Here is a 21568-nt window from a genome sequence, read left to right as displayed (position 1 = left end):
GTATGGTGGTTAGACATTTACATAAGTTACAAAGTGATCCTCCTGATAAGTCTAGTATCTACCTGGCATCATACATAGTTATTACGCTTCTACGTATTTTTAGATCATAAAGTGACTAACCTGTTGTTCTAATAATTGTTATATATTATTGCTGATCTTTCAATAAATTCACCTTTTGCAATAGATTTATTAAAATTCAGAGTCAAGAAGTACCTAAAATATATTTTCACTCGATACCATAAAATTATATGGGCTGCTGTAAATATGTGTGGTTTTTTTGTTTCACATAACTTTTGTCCTCATAATACCAGCATGGGCCAGGGAGCTGCGCTCTACAACTAGACTGAGAAAACCAATGGCTTAAAAAAAACCAGGGTGGGGGGGATGGGGACGGAGGGAGGGGTGGGAGGCGTGGGGACAAAAAAAAGATTGTCCTTTTCAGCTTCCCTGAATCATGCCCAATCAGGTGTGTTGATGGTGGTTTATGTTGTTTCAGATATGTGTGGGTATTACTGAGAAATCAACATGTGATTTCCCTCCTCCCTTTAAGCATTACAGGAATGCTGGCCATGATCACACAAAGCCACATGAGGCTAAAACAGCATTTTCCTCTTCTGCGTTTTTAGTATGTGGGTACCCCAAGGAAACAAATGCTATCTACAGATACTCTTTGTTACCTGCCCAAACATGTTTGTTATCAGCATTGGCCTGGCAAGACCTGGTATCTGATCCTAACTGGAGCTGTGGGAACCAGGAACTAGTCATTTCATCTTTCTACACAATGGAGTTGGACTAGACTATCTCTAACGTCCCCTCTATTTCTCAGATCCTTGATTTAATGGTTCTGTTCCACCTCTATCCTCGTTTGGGGGTGTTAACCAGTTTACATGGTCAGCCAAGACTCAATCCAGATGCAGTAGGGCTCCTTCACATCTGTCACAGCAACAATACCTTCATTTTATCTTATTACACTGGATCAAAATAACGGGAAGTTATTTTTTGTTGGTTTGTTTCTAATAAGAAAATTATAGGATCTGATGCATATTTTCTAAAGACTGGGATTTTCTAACATGTTTATAGTATTTTTACATACCTCAATAAAACAAGTAATTTAAACACTATTAATGCCCAAAACCACCATGTTTGGAAAAGGCAGGAAATGTCAGACACTGTTTAAATTGCTCGTCAATTGTATCCCAAGGCTAGAAGTTTACTGGATGGGAAGGACCACAATAAAAGGAGCTGAGACAAGAAAGCCTTCTCTGAGGCTCAGTCTGGGCTAGGTGCTCTACCCAAGCACTGTCCTTCTTCCTACCGTCACACCGAAACTGTGTGGCTTAATTGCTAGTCTCCCTGATTACACACTGCAAGTTCCTTGAGGGCAGAGATTGTGCGTGTTCACTGATGTCCGCCTAGTGCCTGACATACATAATAAGGACTCCATAAATAATTGTTGGATAACTGTTGAATAAATAACTCATTATCCTCACCTATTGATCTTCCAGGAGCAACAGAAGCAGGCAAAAATAGCACCACATGACAGTACAGTAAGAGGCACCATTACCAAGAGCCTAGTGTTTGGTGGTTGCTTAGGTGGACATAGGTTCCCATCAAAGTGTGATTGTCGGGATCCCCAGAAATTTTCATTCAATGTCCCTGTAGTATGTCATACTATACTCACCATACTCAGTGAGTAGCACCAAAGGATACATGACATTTTGATAGGACCATTTTGACTATTTATCCAACTCTTACACATATCTCAGCAAAATTTGCAGCGTATTCACAAGCAGCTAAGCACAAAGAATGGACACTCTTCAAGAGAGGAAAAGTTAGTTGGTGTTGGCTATATTTTAATAAGAAATTCCTCTGGCTATATTTTATATTTAGGAAGTAGGTGGAGTATCTATTGTGCAATTGCTTAGCATACTGCATACTGTTTGGTAAAGGATTAACAGAACCTTTTCCCCTTCTGTGTGAGAATCTGACCTCTGGTTAACTTTCTAGCTCTGTTCCCCTGACAACCTACTAAAGAGTACTATGTCAACTATGTTGCTAGGCAACATTAGGTATGGTAGAAATGACCCCTAATTGGTAAAACCCATCAAGACTGGGAGAACTTTAAACACCTGACAGGAAGCCACAGCTCTGGGTTTCCCTAAGTACAGTGAGTCTTGGAACAGACATGTAAGTCTCTTGCAGGGACCCTGGAAGCTATGTCTTTGGAGTTGCTCCCATGGGACAAGAGGCTTTTAAGACAGGATAGCTCTCCTATTTGCTTGATGTGGGTGTCTCCTTGTCCAAAAATCAAATAATAGATATAAAAATTGCCCTCCAAGACCACAGTTGTCAATGAAGAATTGGCAGTAGTAAAATTATCTACCTGGAGGGTCAGAACAGGTGCTAAATGTCTTCCTTAAGTTATAAAGGTTCTTTATCATCTGGTCACAATGATATGAGTGTTACCTTTTAAAACCAGGACATGTTAGAAACCAACCAAACTATTCCTGCCAAACAAAAAAAGTCTCGTTTATCTATACAGAAGCATAAGTTGAAGAAAAGAATTAAAATTTTCAGGTCTATAAGGAAAGATTTGAGGAACACAGTAATAACTGATGTTGTGGAAATACTGAACAAAAATCAATGAAAACATTGCCCATAATGAGCAACTGAATAAAGGGCCCCCTTTTCTTGGGTTAGAAAATGGTGTGACCACGTGAAAGCACAAGGCATGCTACGAGAGACCAACGACAACAGGAAGTACAGTGGTAATCCTCAAAGCAGAGTGTAACAGGAATTTCTCACCCACCCAACACTTTGTCTGTCCCTACCCCGTTACACTAGCCCTCACAGAGATAATTCTATTTTCAATGCACAAGGGACACACAAGAAAAACGTAGAAGTCCAAATGAAACAGTGTGAATTTATTTGACCAAAGGCTACCCTATTCTTCCCCACTGCCCTCAGAATCAGTACATGTAGCCCTGCCTGTTGCCTTTCTCTCTGTGGGGTTTATCACATCAATTAACAACAACAACAATAACAAAAAGCCATCACAGTATTCTGAACCACCAGAATACTCAATTCTACAACACTCTGCAGACCACTAGGTTGGTCACTTTCTTAAGGAATATTGAACGTCTAACGGCCACCAAAATATTTACATCAGAATGGCATCTTTCTGCCAAATGCCCAGAAGTCACAATGCTCTATGTCATTTCTTAATTTATTACAATTAACAGGCCTTATTTACATTCCTCCCCAACCCTTGCTGTGAAAGCCTGTCCCCTTCCCCAAAGAGAAACAACTTTCTAAGGATGACGTTTTAAAATTCCATTAAAAGTAAGAATCTTGTTCCCATTCATGCAATATATCTAAGATACAAGTTCCCTTTGTGAACTTGGAATGTGCCAGAAAGATGTCAGAATATAACCTAAATCACTAATGGTCTGTGTTGGACCCAGCAATGAATTTACTTATTATAAAAATATCACCAACTCCACAAATCAAACCTCAAAGACACCGTGCAAATATAAATACTGGCCACTAAATGTGAACATAAATTTAAAACAGGACAGTTTATGATCTGATAGTCCAGACGAAGATCTCCTTTAAAAGTGATAGAATTCAGCAATCCAGTTATTACAAATGCTAGCACACGAACTCCAAACAGCCAACCAGGAATGTAACAATCTGAGACATTATACAAAAAAGAAGATCACTTAAATATTAAGCTTCATGTCCCACTTTCCTCCCAATGATTCTGCTACTTTAAAATTTAATAAAATGATCAAAGCCTAGTCGCCGTTCTGGGAGTATGAGTCAGCGTCAGAATTTCTAAGTTTCCACATCACAAACCTAATTACATCTTGGGCAAGTGGTGAATAATTTGGCCTCTGCTCCCCCTTATACTAATCTACTCTTTTCTAAAACTTGTGAGAGAATAAGGGCCTATTGACTATTAAGAAGATAAAAGGTAACCTAAAATATAACTGAAACAAAACTCACTCATTAAAGGTCAATTTTAAGATCTTACTTTTTAACAGGGTTTCTCAAACTTGAACTCTTAACATTATGGTCCAGATAATTCTTTGTTGTAAGAGGCCATCCTATGACTTGTAGGATGTTTAGCAGCATCCCTTGCCTCTACCCACTAGATGCTAGCAGCACCCTGCCCCAAGCTATAGCAATTGAAAATGTCTCCAGACATTGCCGAATCTCTCCTGGGGGGCAAAATCACCCCCAAGTGAAAAATCACTGTCTTCCAATGCAATCTCTAATGTAATTTTTTTTTACATTGCACCCAGTGTTATGAATAGGTCATGGTGTCCTTGAAGAGGATCCTTGCTCTATTAGAGAAAGTAGGCAGAGAAGTTGAACTGTGAGGTAAAAAAATTATATTAAAACATCAAAAATACTTTAAACAGAGAAAGCAAAAATATCAAACATTAACTTCTTGCTAAGTATATCTTCTACACATCCATTTAGGTTTCCCTTTTGCTAAGATCCCTTTTTTAAAACAGCTAATATTTTCGTTTCAGGTTAAGAAAAGTGTTTCTGGTCCTTGATAATTTTCAATTTGTACTTCTTGATCTAGAACAATAATTTTCAAACTATCTGTGGTAAAAGACCACTTTTTAAATTTCCAATCTACTGCAGACCAATATGTGGTCCTACTGTGTGGATTAGTATCAAACAATTCATAGACCAGCATCTGTCTGTGGGCCACAGTTTGAGTAGTACTAGCTAGAGTTCAACTTTATTGAGAAGTACAGTTTAAACACCTTTGAACTCTTCAATGACTAACATTTACAATTTATGATGTTTTTGATGATCTTCTTTGTTGAAGGGACAGAAAGAGAAGTGATTTGACTACCTTTTGAAACACAATTATACTAAAATTAAAAAAAGAAAAAGGGATTTGTTTTAAAATCCATTTTGGATACCATAACATAAGACACAATTATGAAAGTGCCTTAAATGTTTTTAATCCCTAATATTTCTGCTCGTTAGCCCTTTAAAGAAGTACAGCCTTTTGTCAGAATAATTATATGCCCGCAAAGTAGGTGAAAGCAGACTGGTTTTAAAAACCTGTTCTTCTACTAACCTCTTCTCTTCCAAAGGATCTTTTAAAAGGTAAACAATTTAGAAATATAACTTGTTTATATAGACTTACTCTTTCCCTCCAATTAAAGTTGTATTCATAAACTAAGTAAAAGAATGTCATCGGTAGCTACATTTCCAGGTTACACAGCTGTGGCCTTTGGAAATGGCTTGAAAAAGCAGGGGAACATTTTTAATTTTGCCCAAATGACTTGTGTGATGATCGCAAAACAGGTCATTTGTATATACAGAATTGTGAAATACCAAACCAAGCAGGAAAAACACCCAGACCTAGGCTCACGGGCTCCCTTCCTAGAGCTAACTTAAAATTTAATTCAACTGGGCAAGTCAGAGTGCTATAAGGCAGCTTTTAGCTCATTTCCATGTTTGTCTACACATAAATACCCACAGCTTTTAAAATTGCAGTCTTAGATTTAGAAAGTACCATTTACAATCATATAGCCAGACAGCCCTGCCTGACTTATATCAATAAAGCTTTCTCTTCAATACTTCAGCAGAAAACTCAAAAATGGAATTCATTAAGAGAGGCTTGGCAGAGGTAAGATTGATCTCAACTTAATATAGTCTTGGGGCGGCCAGATGGCTCAGTTGGTTAGAGTGCGAGCTCTCTACAACAAGGTTGCCGGTTCAATTCCCACATGGGATGGTGGGCTATGCCCACTGCAACTAAAGACTGAAAATAGCAACTGGACTTGGAGCTGAGCTGTGCCCTCCACAACTAGATTGAAGGACAATGACTTGGAGCTGATGGGCCCTGGAGAAACACACTGTTCCCCAATATTCCCCAATAAAATTTAAAAAAAAATAATAAATAAATATATAAATATATATAGACATATTCTTGCCCATCTATTCAGAGAAAAGATGATAACAACAAAGGAATGCAGAAGATTGAGACAATATAACAAGCATGGAGCTTTTCTTATTTTTCTCCTAACCAGAGTTTGGATGCACAATAGGAAAAACAGGAAGCCTGAGGGCCAGACTTGATTCCCTCAGAGTTAAGTATAGTCAGCAAAGCCCTCAGAAACCAAAGGCACCACACTAAAAAGTCACAGTCCTTTGAATCACAAAATCCAACCCTACCATGAAGTCTAACAAAAATGTAACTATATTAACAGTGAAAAAAAAGTTCCTCTCAGAGTACCACAAAAATTGGACAAAAGGTGGCTTTCAACCACAGGATGAGCAATAACAAATTCTAAAGCCTCTTCCCCACTCATTTACTGCTACGTGAGTGTCCCCTGGTCTGTCAGGTGGGAACGAAGCTGTGGTCTGTCGTCAGAATCCTCTCCAGCAGGATCGTTTTCCTCACCGGACTCCACATAGATCGGCCAGTCATTGTCTGTGTCACTCTTTTCTTGGCTTTCGGATGAAGCCTCCACCAGGCTAAGGTTGATGGGCATCAAATCGTCCTCGTCATCATGTGTGTCTGTAACACAGGTGCAGCTGTCACACAGCCCAAAGCGCCGCAGTCCCTGTGACAGGTGACTCGTGAAGGTTCTCCTGCAGCCCTTACAGATTATTGGACGGTTGGATCTGTGGACCTAAAGCAGACACAGTAAATGTCACAGCAATGTGGTTGAGCCATGGCGTTCAAGGCTCCATGTGATGTGGCCCATGGCTGACCCTCCAACCTCATTTCTCATCATTATTCCTCTTGTTCCATCTGCCACATTCTCAACCTCACCAAGGTCCTTTCCACCAGGGCCATTGGACATAGGTGGAACGTGCCCTCCTCCCCAATGCCTACCCTTCCCCTTTGCCTTTCAAGGAAGTCTTCTCTTATGCTCCAGGCCAGGTTAGGTCCCCCAGCTACATATTCTCACTTATACTTCTTCCTTTATTATACAGTAGTCCCCCCTTATTCACAATGAATATATTCTAAGACCGCCAGTGGATGCCTGAAACCGTGGATAGTACCAAACCTTATGTATACTATGTCTTATTGCTGTACATACCTACCTTTTCACTTAAACGAAGCACTTTACAGTTCTCTTTGGCATATCTGAATCGCCAGCATCACTAGTCTTGCATTCTGGGGCCATTAAATAAAATAAGGGTTACATGAACACAAGCACAGTGATACTATGACACTCAATCTGATAACCAAGATGGCTACTAAGTGACTAATCAGCCCTTGGCATATACAGCATGGATACACTGGACAAAGGGAGGATTCACATCCTGCGTGAGAATGAGCAGGACAGCGCAAAATTTCACCCCGCTACGCAGAATGGCACGCAATTTAAAACTTATGAATTGTTCATTTATGGAATTTTCCATTTAACATTTTTGGGCCACAGTTGATCGTAGGTAACTGAAACCACAGAAAGTGAAACTGAGGATAAGGGGAGACTGCTGTATTTCTAACAAGTTACTGGTAAATTTCACTAAACTGTAAGTTCCAAGAGGGCAGGGTCTGTTCTCATTCACATCCTCTGTCGTCTGTCACATTTATTACTATATCCCTAATACCTGGCATTGAAAGGGCACTCAGAAAACTGGTTAGGATTTTAGGTACGGTTCCTCATGTACCTTGGATTGTTTAGTTATTAGGAAGGCAGATTTGCTAGACAGTATTCCCCAAACATGCCAGCAGATGCTTCACCCTTGACTTTTTCATTGACAAATACATTCCTTACTTAATGAGAAGAGCTTTGTATTCCAGAAAAGAGAACCTGATCTCTTACCACATGCAGCAACTCCTGAGGTCAGCAGTCCCAGGAGTCCCCTCTGTATAAGGAACTATCTTTCAAATGTATGCACTCTTCAGAAACTCCAGCCAGAAGGGGACTGTGAATCAATCAGCGCCTCTCTTTTAGAGAGCTCTGGATGCAGGATATACACAGGAGGCAGAGACAGAGAGAGGCTCATGCAGGAGAAGGGCCAACATGATACCCAGGTTGCTGGAGCTGTATTACATCCTGACCAATGTCCCTGCTTCCCATGAGTTTTCCTGGGCTTCCTACACTAACCCTTCAACACTTGAGCCAACCTGAGTGTGTATCTGACCCTTACAACCTAAGGGCCTTTGAATACCACCTCTTTGGGCTGCAGTGGACTGGACATTGTATAACGTGGAAAAACAGGGAACGAGGATTCCAACCACTGAAACATCTTAGAGGCATCCAGAGACCTACTGCTGCCAAGATAGACTGGAGACATAAATTGAAATAATAATAAAAAAAAAAAGACAGACAAATAAAAGCAAGGCCTTGGGATCAGGCCATTCTCAGAGCAGTGTTCTGGGACCAGCACTGAGAGCAAAGGCAGTCAGTAACCTTGACAGAATTTAAATCTGGATTCTTTCAAAACCATAATTCACAATCCATAAAACTCACCCCCTTTTTTTTATATAAAGATTTTATTGGGGAAGGGGAACAGGACTTTATTGGGGAACAGTGTGTGCTTCCAGGACTGTTTTCCAAGTCAAGTTGTTGTCCTTTCAATCTTAGTTGTGGAGGGTGCTGTTCAGCTTCAAGTTGTTGTCCTTTCAGTCTTAGTTGTGGAGGGTGCTGTTCAGCTTCAAGTTGTTGTCCTTTCAATCTTAGTTGTGGAGGGTGCTGTTCAGCTTCAAGTTGTTGTCCTTTCAGTCTTAGTTGTGGAGGGTGCTGTTCAGCTTCAAGTTGTTGTCCTTTCAGTCTTAGTTGTGGAGGGCGCAGCTCACCTCCAGGTCCAGTTGCTGTTGCCGTTGCTAGTTGCAGGGGGCAGAGCCCACCATACCTTGCGGGACTCGAGGAGTTGAACCAGCAACTTTGTGGTTGAGAGCTCACTGGCCCATGTGGGAATCGAACCGGCAGCCTTCGGAGTTAGGAGCACGGAGCTCCAACCACCTGAGCCACCAGGCCGGCCCAAACTCACCCTTTTGAAGTGTACAATTCAGTGGCTTTTAGTATATTCACAAGATCACCATCACCTAATTCCTGAACATTTTCATCACCCCATAAAGAAACCCTGTACCCATTAACACTCATCCCTCTTCCATTCCCACGGCCCCGTAGCTCCTGGTGACACCCAAGCTACCCTCCACTGGCATGGGCCTGCCCATTTTGTACATTACATATAAATGGAATCATGCAGTACGTTGTCCTTTGTGACTGGCTTCTTGCACTTAGCATGTTTTCAAGGTTCATTCATATCACAGTATCAGAACTTCATTCCATTTTATGGCTGAGTAACATTCCATTGTAAGGATATACCTTTTGTCTGTTTATTCACCAGTTGATGGACATTTGGGTTGTTTCTACTTTTTTACTATTATGAATAATGTTACTATGAACTTTTGTGTGAGTTTTTGTGTAAATGTATGCTTTCAGCTCTCATGGGTATATACCTAGAAGTGGAATTATTGGGTCCTATAGGAACTTTATGCTTAACTTTTTGAGGAATGGCCAAACTATTCTCCACGGTGGCTGCCCCATTTTCCAACCCCACCAGCAGTGTAGGGGGGTTCCAATTTCTCCACATCTTTGCCAGCACTTCGCTATCATCCGTTTTTTGATGATAGCCTTCTTAGTGGATGTGAAGTAGCATCTCATTGTGGCTTCGATTTGTACTTCCTTAATGACCAATGATGTTGAGCATCTTTTCATGTGCATATTGGCCATCAATCTTGTTTGGAGAAATGTCTATTTGAATCCACTGTTTGAGTTATTTGTCTTTTTAGTGTTGACTTGTAAGAGTTCTTTATATATTCTGGATAATAGAAGCTTATCAGATAAACAATTCACAGATATCTCCTCCCATTCTCTGATTGTCTTTTCACATTCTTCATATCATCCTTTGAAGTCCAAAAGATTTTTATGTTGGATTTTCCAAAGACTGGCTGCCTTGCTCAAAGATGATCTTAAATGCAACGTGCTTCTAAATGGTCTGAGTGCTTTTTAGCTGGTGGGAAATCATCTGCTCACATGACAGACAGAATCCTAGGGCGCAGCCAGTGGGAGAGGAGGTCCCCTTGGTCTGGGGCCCTCTTTGCCTTATAAATGGCAGTACAGAACCCTCAAAGATATTGTGGGTTCAATTACAGACCACCACAATAAAGCGAATATCACAATAAAGTGAGTCATACAAATTTCCTGGTTTCCCAGTGCATAGAAAAGTTATGTTTATAATACAGTATAGTCAATTAAGTGTGCCATAGCATTACGCCTGAAAAAATAATATTCATAGCTTAATTTAAAAATACTTTATTTCTGGGGGAGGCTGGATGGCTCAGTTGGTTAGAGCGCGGGCTCTCAACAAGGTTGCAGCTTCAATTTGCACATGGGATGGTGGGCTGCGCCCCCTGCAGCTAAAGATTGAAAAGGGCAACTGGACTTGGAGCTGAGCTGCGCCCTCCACTAGACTGAAGGACGACTTAGAGCTGATGGGCCCTGGAGAAGCACGCTGTTCCCCAACAAAATTTAAAAATAAATAAATAAATAAAATACTTTATTTCTAAAAAATGCTAACCATTCATCTGATCAAGGATCATTGATCACCATAACAAATATAATAATAAGGAAAAAGCTTAAAATATTGCAAGAATTACCAAAATGTGATACAGAGACAAAAAGTGAGCAAATGCTCTTGGAAAAATGGTGCCAACAGACATACTGGACGCAGGATTGCCAGAAAACTTCAGTTTGTAAAAAACAATGTATCTGCAAAATGCATAAAGCAAAGTACAATAAAACAAGGTATGCCTGTATAGTTCCCCCCAACCCCGAAGTGCTGGGATTGGGTGCGAAACTGAGGATATAGCTGCCTTTTGGCATCACACTGGTGGAACAGACCCACCGTCCACGCCCCAGTGTTCTCTGCCTTTTAGCTGGTGGGAACCAGGGTCTGAACATTCTTGACTCTTCCCTAAGAAAACGAATCTGTTACCACGTAAGTTTTAACTTTCTCTAAGTGCCACCAGCCTGGCTTCAATTTAGTAGTAGAAACATATGTTTAACATTATCTGAAAATACCCCAGTGGACAGAGAAGTGATAGACAGGCTGGCATTACCCTTATGTTAGATAAGTGTCATGAACCCCGCAGCCCCCCACGAGAGAATTGCCGCATCACTTACGCTCAGGGCGTGGCTGCGCAGGTGCTCCTGCCGAGTGAACCTCTTGCCACACGTCTCACAGGGGTAGGGTCGCTCACCGGTGTGCGAGCGGATATGCCGCTTGAGGATGCCCTTCTGTTTGGCAGTGTAAGGGCAGAAAGGACACTTGTGGAGCTTGATGGGGACCACCAGTACATCACCTGGGGAACCAGATGAATTGATTTAGCTGTACTGTAAGCAGCGACAACACTGGCCGCCCTCCAATGGATGGGATCCAGGGCTGGGGAGTTCTACCAGCCCAGGTTGTTATGATGGACCAGACCTCTGGACTAGGATTCCGCTTTCTTTGACAGTAGCTCCTAAGAATAGCTTCCAGGCATGTACTGAAGAGGTTTGCTATGATGGCACCCTAAACGGTTTGGAATTCATATTAACTCTATGTATCTGAAATCATCCAGGAAATCGCTTAAATCATTTTTCAACTCTTGTTGTTGTTGTTGTTTACCTTGCTCATACAACCATTAAGGTGACAACATGATTAGCACCCACATGTATGGAAACTGTTCAAGTTAAGTTACCTGAGTTACCCTTATTGTATTAGGTTGGTGCAAAAGTAACTGCAGTTTAAAAGGTTAAAAATAATTGCAAAAACCGCAATTACTTTTGCACCAACCAATAGTATTCCAAGATTTTTTCCATCTATCTGTGCCCTTCAGGATTTTACAGACTTTGCTCATATCATACATCATATCATGTCATACCATATCATATATCATATCACATCTTATCTGAAGGCATTCGTGACTGAAGCCTACCAGGCACAGAAACCTGAGGCACAGAAACCTGGGTTCAAGTCTTGGCTCTACCACTTCCCAGCTGTGACCTTGGACATCTCACTTAACTTCTGCCTTAATTTACTCATCTATAAAATAGGGATGATAGGCGTTCCCATCTCATAGCATTGTGGTAAGAATGAAGTTAATTAATACTGAAGGCAGAGACCTGGCACATGTTAAGTTCTCGCAAATGTCAGCCATTGTTGTCACCATTATCATTTCTTCGGTATTCCTTTACTGATTAAGCAGGCCAGGCTCTTTTGGTCTCTCTCAACACTGGAATAACTCCTTTTCTCTGGGACCTTCTCAGGACATGGAAGTGGGCTTTGTCTTTCCTGAGGTGCTGCCCAAAGTATGGCAAGCTTGAATCCCAAGTGAGAATCCAACATCATTCTATGAAAGAGTGGAGATTATTCTCTTGGGTTTCTAGTTCTCATCCTGATAATGCCTAACATTCTGCATGATCTATAATGACTTCAAACCCTGTTTCCTAGAATAAAAGCAGCAGCTCATAGCTCATCACTACACACACGTTGGATTATTTTATTTCTCACTGATCACACTGATACTGAGATGCCAGTTTCCTTCTCACTCCTCTGGCACTGCAGAATCTTCCTGTCATTTCTCCCCATCAGACCGTTCTTCCCAATTACTTACAAAAACATTAAGTGAAATGGATCCAGCATTAGTCCTTGGAAAAAACCAACCATTAACTATTTTTCTCCATCAGAAAAGTATGAATTATTGCAACACTTTCCTTCCTCTCTCATGATCTGATTCCCCCAATACAATAGTTCAGTTTGAACGCCTATCACTCACCAGGCACTGTGTCAAGATCTGTCTTTACCAAAGATACCTGTTTTCTCCCTTAGATAGTTAAGTCTATGCAAATTGGTGCAGCCACTATAGAAAACAATATGGAGGTTCCTCAAAAAAATAAAAATAGGAGTAGATCTATCATACGACACAATTCCACTTTTGGGTATTTATCTGAAGAAAATTAAAACACTAATTCGAAAAGATATATGCTCCTCTATGTTCTTTGCAGCACTACTTACAATAGCCAAGATAATGGAAACAACTTGGGTGTCAACTGATAAATGAATGGATAAAGAAGATGTGGTATGTATATTACTCAGCAATAAAAAAGAATGAAATCTTGCCATTTGTGACAATACAGAAGGACCTAGAGGGTATTATGCTAAGTGAAATAAGTCAGACCAAAAAAGACAAAGATCATCTGGTTTCACTAATATGTGGAATCTAAAAAATTAAAACAAACAAAACATAACAAAAACAGACTCATAGAAACAGAGATCAAACCGATGGTTACCAGAGGGGAGGGAGTGGGAGGATGGGTGAAAAAGGTGAAGGGGAATATAGTCAATAATATTGTCATAAGTTTTTATGGTTACTGGACTTAGTCTGGTGATCACATTGTAAGGTATATACGAGTTGAATGACTATATCGTACACCTGAAACTAATATAATATTGTATACCAACTATACTCCAATTTTTTAAAAATCATATCCCATGAGTTACCTAGAATAGTCAATTTCATAGAGACAGAAGGTACAATAGAGGTTACCGGGGGTGGGGACAGTAGGAGCGGAGCGGGTATTAGTGTTCAGTGGGTACAGAGTTTGTGTTTGAGATGAGGAAAAAGTTTTGGGTATAGATAATGATTATAGTCGCACAACAACATGAGTATATTTAATGTCACTAACTTTTATACTTATGAATGGTTAAAATGATAAATGTTATACTATGATATTTTACCACATTAAAAATAATAGTAAAATTTTAAAAAGAAAAAAAAGTTAAGTCTAGCAGGAGAGAAAGACATGTAAACAAATTCATACAATATAATGTAACACACGAAAAGTTCAAAGTGATGAAGAAATATAGACAAGAAGTAATGAAATCTCTCCAGGAGTTCAGAGAAGATTTCACAGGAGAGGCGATCGTTGAGGAAGATTTTAAAAGATGAACAGGAATTCACTGGAAGTTCAAGACAGAGCAAGGTATCTCAGACAGAGGGACATCACATGTTTAGGCACAGAGGTAAGTGAGAATATAGAATATAAAGTGGGGTGTGGGAGAAGGAGGCTGAGGAAGGGGCAAGAACCAGACTGTGAAGGTCACATTCATTCACTTACTCAACACATTTATACTGAACACCTACTGTGCGCCAGGTAGTGTCCTGGGCCCTTGGGATACAGCCGTAAACTAGAAAGACAAAACTCCCTGCCCTTGTGACACTGCTATGTTAAGGAACTTGGACTTTATTCTGTGAACAGCAAGGATTTTAAGCAGGGCAAGTACACAGTCAGATTTGACTTTTAAAAGATCCCTCTGGGGACAATGCAGAGAAAGACTTTAAGAGAGGCAAGATTAAAGGTAAGAAGTCCAGGGGGGAGGGGATGAGAGACGACATGGACTAAAGGAGAGGAGGAGATAGTTTGAGAAGTAAAATCAACAGTACTAGACCACATGGCGGAAGGGATGGAAGGGAAAGAGAAGATTATAAATGACACAGATTCTGGGTTGGCTGACTTGATAGATGATGGTGGAATAAACTGAGGCAGGGAACACGGGAGGAAAAACACGTACAGGAGGAATGAGGAGTTCAGATTGGATTTTACCGCGTTTGTGGCAGGCCCAGAGCATCCACAGGGAAATACGTGGGTTAGATCGATAAATCTGGAGCTTAGGGAAAAGAAGGGAAGAATACAGTTTTGAGAGTGGAGTGGTTGTTTTAACTGAGCCCTGCCTCTCCCCCGAGCGCCCTACTTCCTTTATGTCATAGCTCTTGTGCTTCACTGTAATCTCCAGACCACTGCACCTCCTCCATCCTCAAAAACCCTAAGATCTTTTGAAGCTCATACCATCAGATGATACCACTGCTACCGCTCCTTGTGATAGCCATCCAGGACCTCCTAGGTCATGTCCTCATTCCTTGGAGATATGATCACAACTCCCGACATAATTCACGTGAATACCAAAATTGACCCTTCCAACACCCTGGCCTCTCTATTCCTTGATCTTCTTTCTTCCAAAGACCTTGTCTTCCACCCCACCTCAGCCTCCCAATCCTAGACCAAGAGCTCTCAACTCTGCCTACATATTAGAATCAACTGGGAAACAACAACACAAAGAACTGATGTCCAATCCCCATTCCAAGCGTCATATTTTTAACGCACCTTTCCCATTCTAATGTACAGTCAGGGAGGAGAATCATGGCCCATACCTAGATACTGCCACTAACTGTATTTGCTCCATAACCCACATTTCAAATACCTTACTTCCCAATCACTATATCATATCTTTCTAGCTCTCCCCTGGTTGTCCCTTCTCTACTGGGACCTCCAAGCCATGGACTCTACTGCCATTTCACTGCTCTTCACCTCCTCGAGTCCTCACTCTTCTCCTTCCCCATTTTAGTGGCTATAGTCCATCAATGAACTCACTCCTTCAAGTACACTTTCAACTGCCTCGGTCCTCTCTCTCCCTCTATCTGTATTCAGCTGGTTAAACCTCAACGCTGGTTAAATACAACTCTCTGCCTATTGCATACCTGAAACAAGCAAGTTAATATCACTGGAGAAAAATACACAACTGTGTGTTCTGGTCTCTCTTTAAATCCATTTAACCATCACCATCTGACCACTAATATCAAAAGAGCTCTTGGTTCTGCCCAGGCATCCTAAATATTTCCCTGGTTCATACTCTCTCCCACTCTTCTCTATGACTATTTTATACCTTCCCTCTGCTCTAATCTCCACCCTCCTACCCCCTTCTCACTTTCAGCTTCTGTTCTTGCTTATTTAATTGAGGAGCAAGCAGAAGAGAACCCAGCCACCACCCATATGAACACATTACTGCTTTCACTCCTATTATTAGGAACGAATTATCCTTCCACCCAAAACCAGACTATCCCCTCCACTTGTACACAGGATCCCCTCGCTCTATCAATTGTCCCTCCCTCTTAACTCATCTCTTATCCTCCTCTCTCCTGGATCATTCCCATCAGTAAACACGCTTTTAGATCCTCCATCTTAATAAAAACACTGACTTCATATCCCCCTTCAGCTACCGATGCATTTCTTTGTTCCCTTCACAGTAAAACTCCTTGAAAGAAGCATCTATACTATCTTCACATATATTTCTGCACTTCTCTTTTGAGCCTACTCTATGAAGTCTTGCTCCACCACCTCATTCATACTGTTCTGGTCAAGTTCACCAATGACCTCTCCATTGCTAAATCCAATGATTCAGTTCTCAATCCACCGAGAGGCAGTATAGGACATCGTTGAGTTTTCCTTTTTCTTGAAACTCTTTCTCTTCTTGGCATCCATCACTCTTTCTTGATTCTCCCCCTACCTTCACTGCCTGGCCCTTCTCAGTCTCCTTTACTGGTTTCTCCCAATTTACCTGACCTCTGTAAATGTTGGGAGTTCCCCGGGCTCAGTCTTTAGATCTCTTACCTTCTCCTTCCAGATCTATAAGTTCATGGGACAGATGGGTTTTAAATTCCAAGGGCCCATTAATGACTCCCATATTTATATCTCAGCTCTGACTTCTCCCCAGAACTCCAAACTTGCAAAGATGCAGTGGCTTACTGAACACCTCCACTTATCCAATAGGCATCACAAACATAACATGTTTAAATCAATGGCTCAACCTAAAAACCTTAGGATCATTCTTAACTCCTCTTTTTCTCATACAGCTCATGTAAGCCATTAGCAAATCCGGTTGGCTCTACCTTTGAGAGACACTATAGTATCTCCTACTCCAACCATATTCACCTCTACTGCTACCACACTGATTCAAGGAGCATATATCTCACCTGGCTTATTGCAGTAACCTCCTAAGAGATCCTCCTGCCTCCACCCTTGCTTCCCTAGAGTCTATGCTCCCTGTAGTCTACAGGAGGAAAGCAAGGGTGGAAGCAAGAGGACCACTTAGGAGGTTACCGCACACAGTAGCCAAAGGGATCCTTTTAATATATGGTATTTCAAGCCACTCTTGGCGGAGACCCTCTAGTGGCTTCCCTTCTCAGAGTAATATCCACAGGCCTTCTCATCGCCTTCAAGGCCCTACCTGGTCTCCCCTCACCCAAACTCTCTGACCTCATCCCCCAACACGCTCTGCCTTGCTCACTCTACTCCAGCCACACCACCATCCTTCCTGTTCCATTAGTTCACTTACCAAATGTGACCCTATACCTGGGCCTTTGTGCCTTGCTCTTCCCTCTGCCTGGAATGATCTCCCTGATATCTGGACAGTTCTCTGTCTTGAATATTCTTCTCAAAGGCAACTTGTTAGAAAGGGCTTCCATGTCAACACCAAATAAAATAGCATACCTTTCACTTTCTATCAACCTTTCTCCTGCTTTAGTTCTTATTCTGTATTTACTTGTTTATTGTCTGCCTCCCTATACTAGAATGTCAGCTCCAAAGGACAAGGACTGTCTTTTGTTCACTGTGATTAACGGTGCCTGGCGTGTAGGAAGTGCTCAATAAATATCTATTGAATGAATGAATGAATGAATGAACAGGAACAATAAGTTGTTGAAGAAGCAAGCCAATGACTGACATCAAATAACTCCATGAGAGGCTGAAAACAAATGGACAGAGGTAAGAGCAATGGGTACTTGTGGTTTCGGAAGCCAGGTAAAGAAAGAATTTGAAGAAGAGAAAAGCCAGAGTCAATGACCAAGAGAGGTCAAGTAAGATAACACCAGAAAATCACTCATTGGGTCAGCTCTAGAAATGTATAGCTCACCTCATGACAGTGGTTTCAGTGGTGTGTAGGGGGCAGAAGCCAGATTGCAGCAGGCTGAGAAAAGAGTGGGAAGTAAAACAGTGGAGGCAGCCAGTGCAGATGAACTTCCCAAGAAGTGATGGGAGGTGCTGGAGCTGGGGTTGGGAGATCAAGGGAAGACAAATGACAGGAGGACCTTATTCTTTGACAGTGTCTGTGAATGACAGGAATGAGAAACATGCACACAGAACGGCAACAGCATCCTGATGGTCACCTCACCCTGGTCTCTCCTCTGCACACCATCTTGTGCTGGGGCCAAATTAAGCTCCCTGAAGCACAGATCCTGTCCACTCCCGAGCTTAGAAACTACCTCCTATTCCCCCTGTGTCTACAGATAAAAACCTCACCTCTTAGCATTCAAGATTATCCATGCTCTGACTCCAATTTCTCCCTATGTCTCGTCTTCTTACCCTCAGATGCCACATTCATAAAACCTCCCTGATCTCTCAATAGGAAGCCACTTTTCCTGCTTTGGACAACTGTGAAACTCACATGTCCATCGGTCTTCCAGCCCTGGTACCTTTCTACCATGTGATGCCAATTACACACGTCTTATCTCCTCTAAGACACAATCAGTTCTTGAGAGATGGATTCATGTCTGACTTATCTCAGTAGCTTTACCAGGAAGGTACTCAAATATTTGAACAAATGCATAAATGACCAAACAAACGAGTCCTACTCTGTGCCTTGGCACATGGAACAGATTTACCCTGGAGCTGTGTGAATGGAATTAAAACCTGGCAGACAACAGGCACGGCCAGGGGCCAGGGTAGCTGCCTTGCCACAGCACTCTGTAGTTGGAAACCTGACTTTACAGACCGATAGACTGGACCTGAATGAAGACGGTGTAGAGCTGAATTACTATTTCTTGATACTTGTGCTTACAGACAAGGGAAGTTGAAAGATAAACTCGTTACACTGAACTCCTCTATCCGCTTATGCTGCCTTCAGTTTGTTTAATGAGTGACATGAAGCCAGCCCACGTTTCTAGTTTTAGCTGTGCCACTTACCAGCTCTGCATTCTTAGGAAATTCATTAAACCCTTCTGGATCTCAGTTTCCCCACACTTCTTCTGCCAAACTCACGGGGCACGATGGTCTACTGAATGTGAAAGTATGATCACAGTCTATGAAGTGCTATTATATATAAGAAAATGAGATTTCAACAAGTTCCCATAGTGTGTTCACTGAAAACTGCCACTACCTTCTAAATGCTGGTTAAGCCAGTGTCTCTGAGGACCAGAAAGAGCATTTTCAAGTTTTTGAAGTCTAAGATTAATCAGACATATACAGAGTATTTGCTTTTAAAAAAAATTAAAATATCTAAAGACGGCCACTTAGTAACAAATAAAAGCAGCTGATCTCCCTTATTTAAAATACTTTCACTGTTCAGTATTGAAGACTGTATAAGAATTTTGATTCCTTAATTTCTTGGTTTGAGGTTCTGGAAGCTATAGGGTACTTTTATCAGGAAAGTGACAGCCAAGTCTATTTCTATCTCCTAAAAGACACTTTATAACATAATTATCTCACCTGTTAACAAGAGTTAACTCACCTCTCAGAATTATTCAGGATACAACCAAGTTCTCTTAAAACACAAAAGACTACCAAAGGATATAAGAAATTTGCTTGGGCCGGCCTGTGGCTCAGGTGGGTAGAGCACCGTGCTCCTAACAGCGAAGTTGCCTGTTCAATTCCCACATGGGCCAGTAAGCTGCGCCCTCTACAGCTAAGATTGTGAACAATGGCTCTACCTGGAGCTGGGCTGCAGTGAGCAGCCTGAGTTCGCTGTGAGCTGCTGCTGGCTGCTGTGTGCTGCCAGGCTGACCAATGGTCATAATACCAGCATGGGTCAGGGAGCTGTGTCCTACACAACTAGACTAACTGGAGGGAGGTGGGGTAGTGGAGGGAGGTGGGGTAGGCGGAAGAAGGGGGAAAAAAAGAAATTTGCTTACATGAAGCTAAATGCCAACTCTAAAATATTCTCAATTACGCCTGTTACCATACGTGAGAAAAAAATTGTGAAAAATCTCATTTGGTCCTCAACCCTGTAAGAAAGGCAAGGCAGAGATGATCTCCTGAACAAAACAGGTTTGAAGAGATTTAATCATTTAACCGAAGTCCCACTGCTAGTGGAAGACAGTAAGTTCTTTCCGTGTCTTCATACTGCCCTCAACATGCTTATACTCTAGTTGTAGAGGTAAAATACTAACAGACACTAAGAGACCATGCCCTGATCAATTAATAATACCTATTGGTTGTGGTGCTGGTGGTGATGGTGATGATGGGGGTCATGATGACGATGGGAGACTCGGAGACACAGATGTAGATGCTAAGTGACTGGCAGAGACGATGAATGCTAACGGAGCTCACCTGAGTCCTCTCCATACCAGTCAGTCTGGACATCCATCATGGAACTCACAGCTCCTCCTGCACCATCTGGTCTTCCCTCCAAACTCCGAGAAAAATGGTGGTCTGCATCATCCTTGCTCTGGACAGCACTGTTGCGCAGGAGGGCCTCCAGGAATTGCTTCACGTGGTAGTTACTATAAGCCAAGTCCACCGCCTGGCCACTGGGCAATCCCTCCTCCATGTGGACCAGGCTCAGTGGGGCAGCATACTGCTGCAGCTGCTCGCCAACCTCTACCTCCACTTCGTCAGCATCAAACTCCACTTTGGGCTCTATCTGTTTGGGCAGAGTAGAAAGGTCACTGTCAGCTGAGCCACTGCCCTGGCTGTCTTTCACCACTAGTTCCAGGGGGTGGCAGCCTCTGCAGTCACCGCAAGGGGACTCTCTTGGACAGTCCACACTCTCTTCTCCCTTGGCTGCAGAGAACAAGCTCTTGGTATCACAGGAGGTCCCTTCCCTGCCTGAACTGGGGCTTCCACTGTCAACCTGATGGGCTGCTGCTGCAGCTGCCGCGGCTGCTGCCGCCGCCGCCGCCGCCATTGCTGCCGCCACAGCAGCCTCCTTCTCCATCTTTCGGCAGATATCAAGGGATGACCTGATGTATGTCTTGCAGAAGTTCACCACATCGTTCATCTGCAGGTAGCTGGCGGCGGACATAACTTCAATCACGTTCTCCCCACACAAATCCAACTTGCCAGAATAGAGGAAATCTAAGATGGTGGAGAAGGCGTCAGGGGTGACAATGTCCAAGGAGGCGGTGCTGTGCCGCCCGCTGTCCTGGATATAATGAATGAGCAGGGCTCGGAAGTAGCCGCTGTTGGCAAACAAAATGTTCCTGTGGGCCTTGAAGATCCGCCCTTCTACTATGATGCTGCAGTCACAGAAAAAGTCCCTCTTTCGCTGTTCATTCAGCTCCCCCAAGAGCTTGGCATAATAGGATTGCACCTCCATTTCTCCACCAGCTGCTGCTGCTCTGGAGTAGCCTGTATCTCTGCCAAGATTTTTTTTTAAGTTAATTCACAAATCCCAATCTTACAAACAAGATGTTCGTTTTTAATTTTTTTTTAATTCTTCTAAAAACACTGGTTCAATCGTGTCTTTATGATATGAGCTGTTTTGAATCTAACAAAAATCAGAGGTTGTCCCACTGGGTTAATTTATAAACAAATAAACCAAAAAAATTAGAGCTAACTGCCTATGGGCACAGTTTGTAGTGTTTTACATGGAGTCTTTCAGTGAATTTTTATAAAAATCCTAGGATAAAATACCAATATTGTCCCCATTTTTCTGATAAGGAAATTGAGACTCAGAGAGGATACAGATGACCCAG

The 21568-nt window shown here is 42.0% G+C and overlaps 1 protein-coding gene across 1 annotated transcript; it reads right to left on the bottom strand.

Annotated features, from left to right (window-relative positions):
* Positions 1 to 5912: 5912 nt before the first annotated feature.
* ZBTB8B (zinc finger and BTB domain containing 8B) lies at positions 5913 to 21189 on the bottom strand. The gene is made up of 3 exons (XM_033115422.1): positions 20202 to 21189; positions 11187 to 11365; positions 5913 to 6671 (listed from the first exon to the last, which is right to left on the bottom strand). The coding sequence occupies exons 1-3, from the start codon at positions 21187 to 21189 to the stop codon at positions 6354 to 6356; spliced, it is 1485 nt and encodes a 494-aa protein (XP_032971313.1). The 3' UTR covers positions 5913 to 6353.
* Between the last annotated feature and the right edge of the window lie 379 nt (positions 21190 to 21568).

This window comes from Rhinolophus ferrumequinum, chromosome 9 (assembly GCF_004115265.2).
Source record: "Rhinolophus ferrumequinum isolate MPI-CBG mRhiFer1 chromosome 9, mRhiFer1_v1.p, whole genome shotgun sequence".
Classification (NCBI taxonomy): domain Eukaryota; kingdom Metazoa; phylum Chordata; class Mammalia; order Chiroptera; family Rhinolophidae; genus Rhinolophus; species Rhinolophus ferrumequinum.
The sequence above is the reverse complement of the archived record's forward strand: the minus strand, read 5'-3'. Positions and strand labels throughout refer to the sequence as shown.

Coding starts and splice junctions, on each gene's coding strand:
- ZBTB8B (XM_033115422.1), bottom strand. CDS start 21,189: ATGGAGGTGCAATCCTATTATGCCAAGCTCTTGGGGGAGCTGAATGAA. Junction 11,366..20,201: donor CTGGTATGGAGAGGACTCAG/GTGAGCTCCGTT, acceptor CTGGTTCCCCAG/GTGATGTACTGGTGGTCCCC. Junction 6,672..11,186: donor TGCGCAGCCACGCCCTGAGC/GTAAGTGATGCG, acceptor TGTCTGCTTTAG/GTCCACAGATCCAACCGTCC.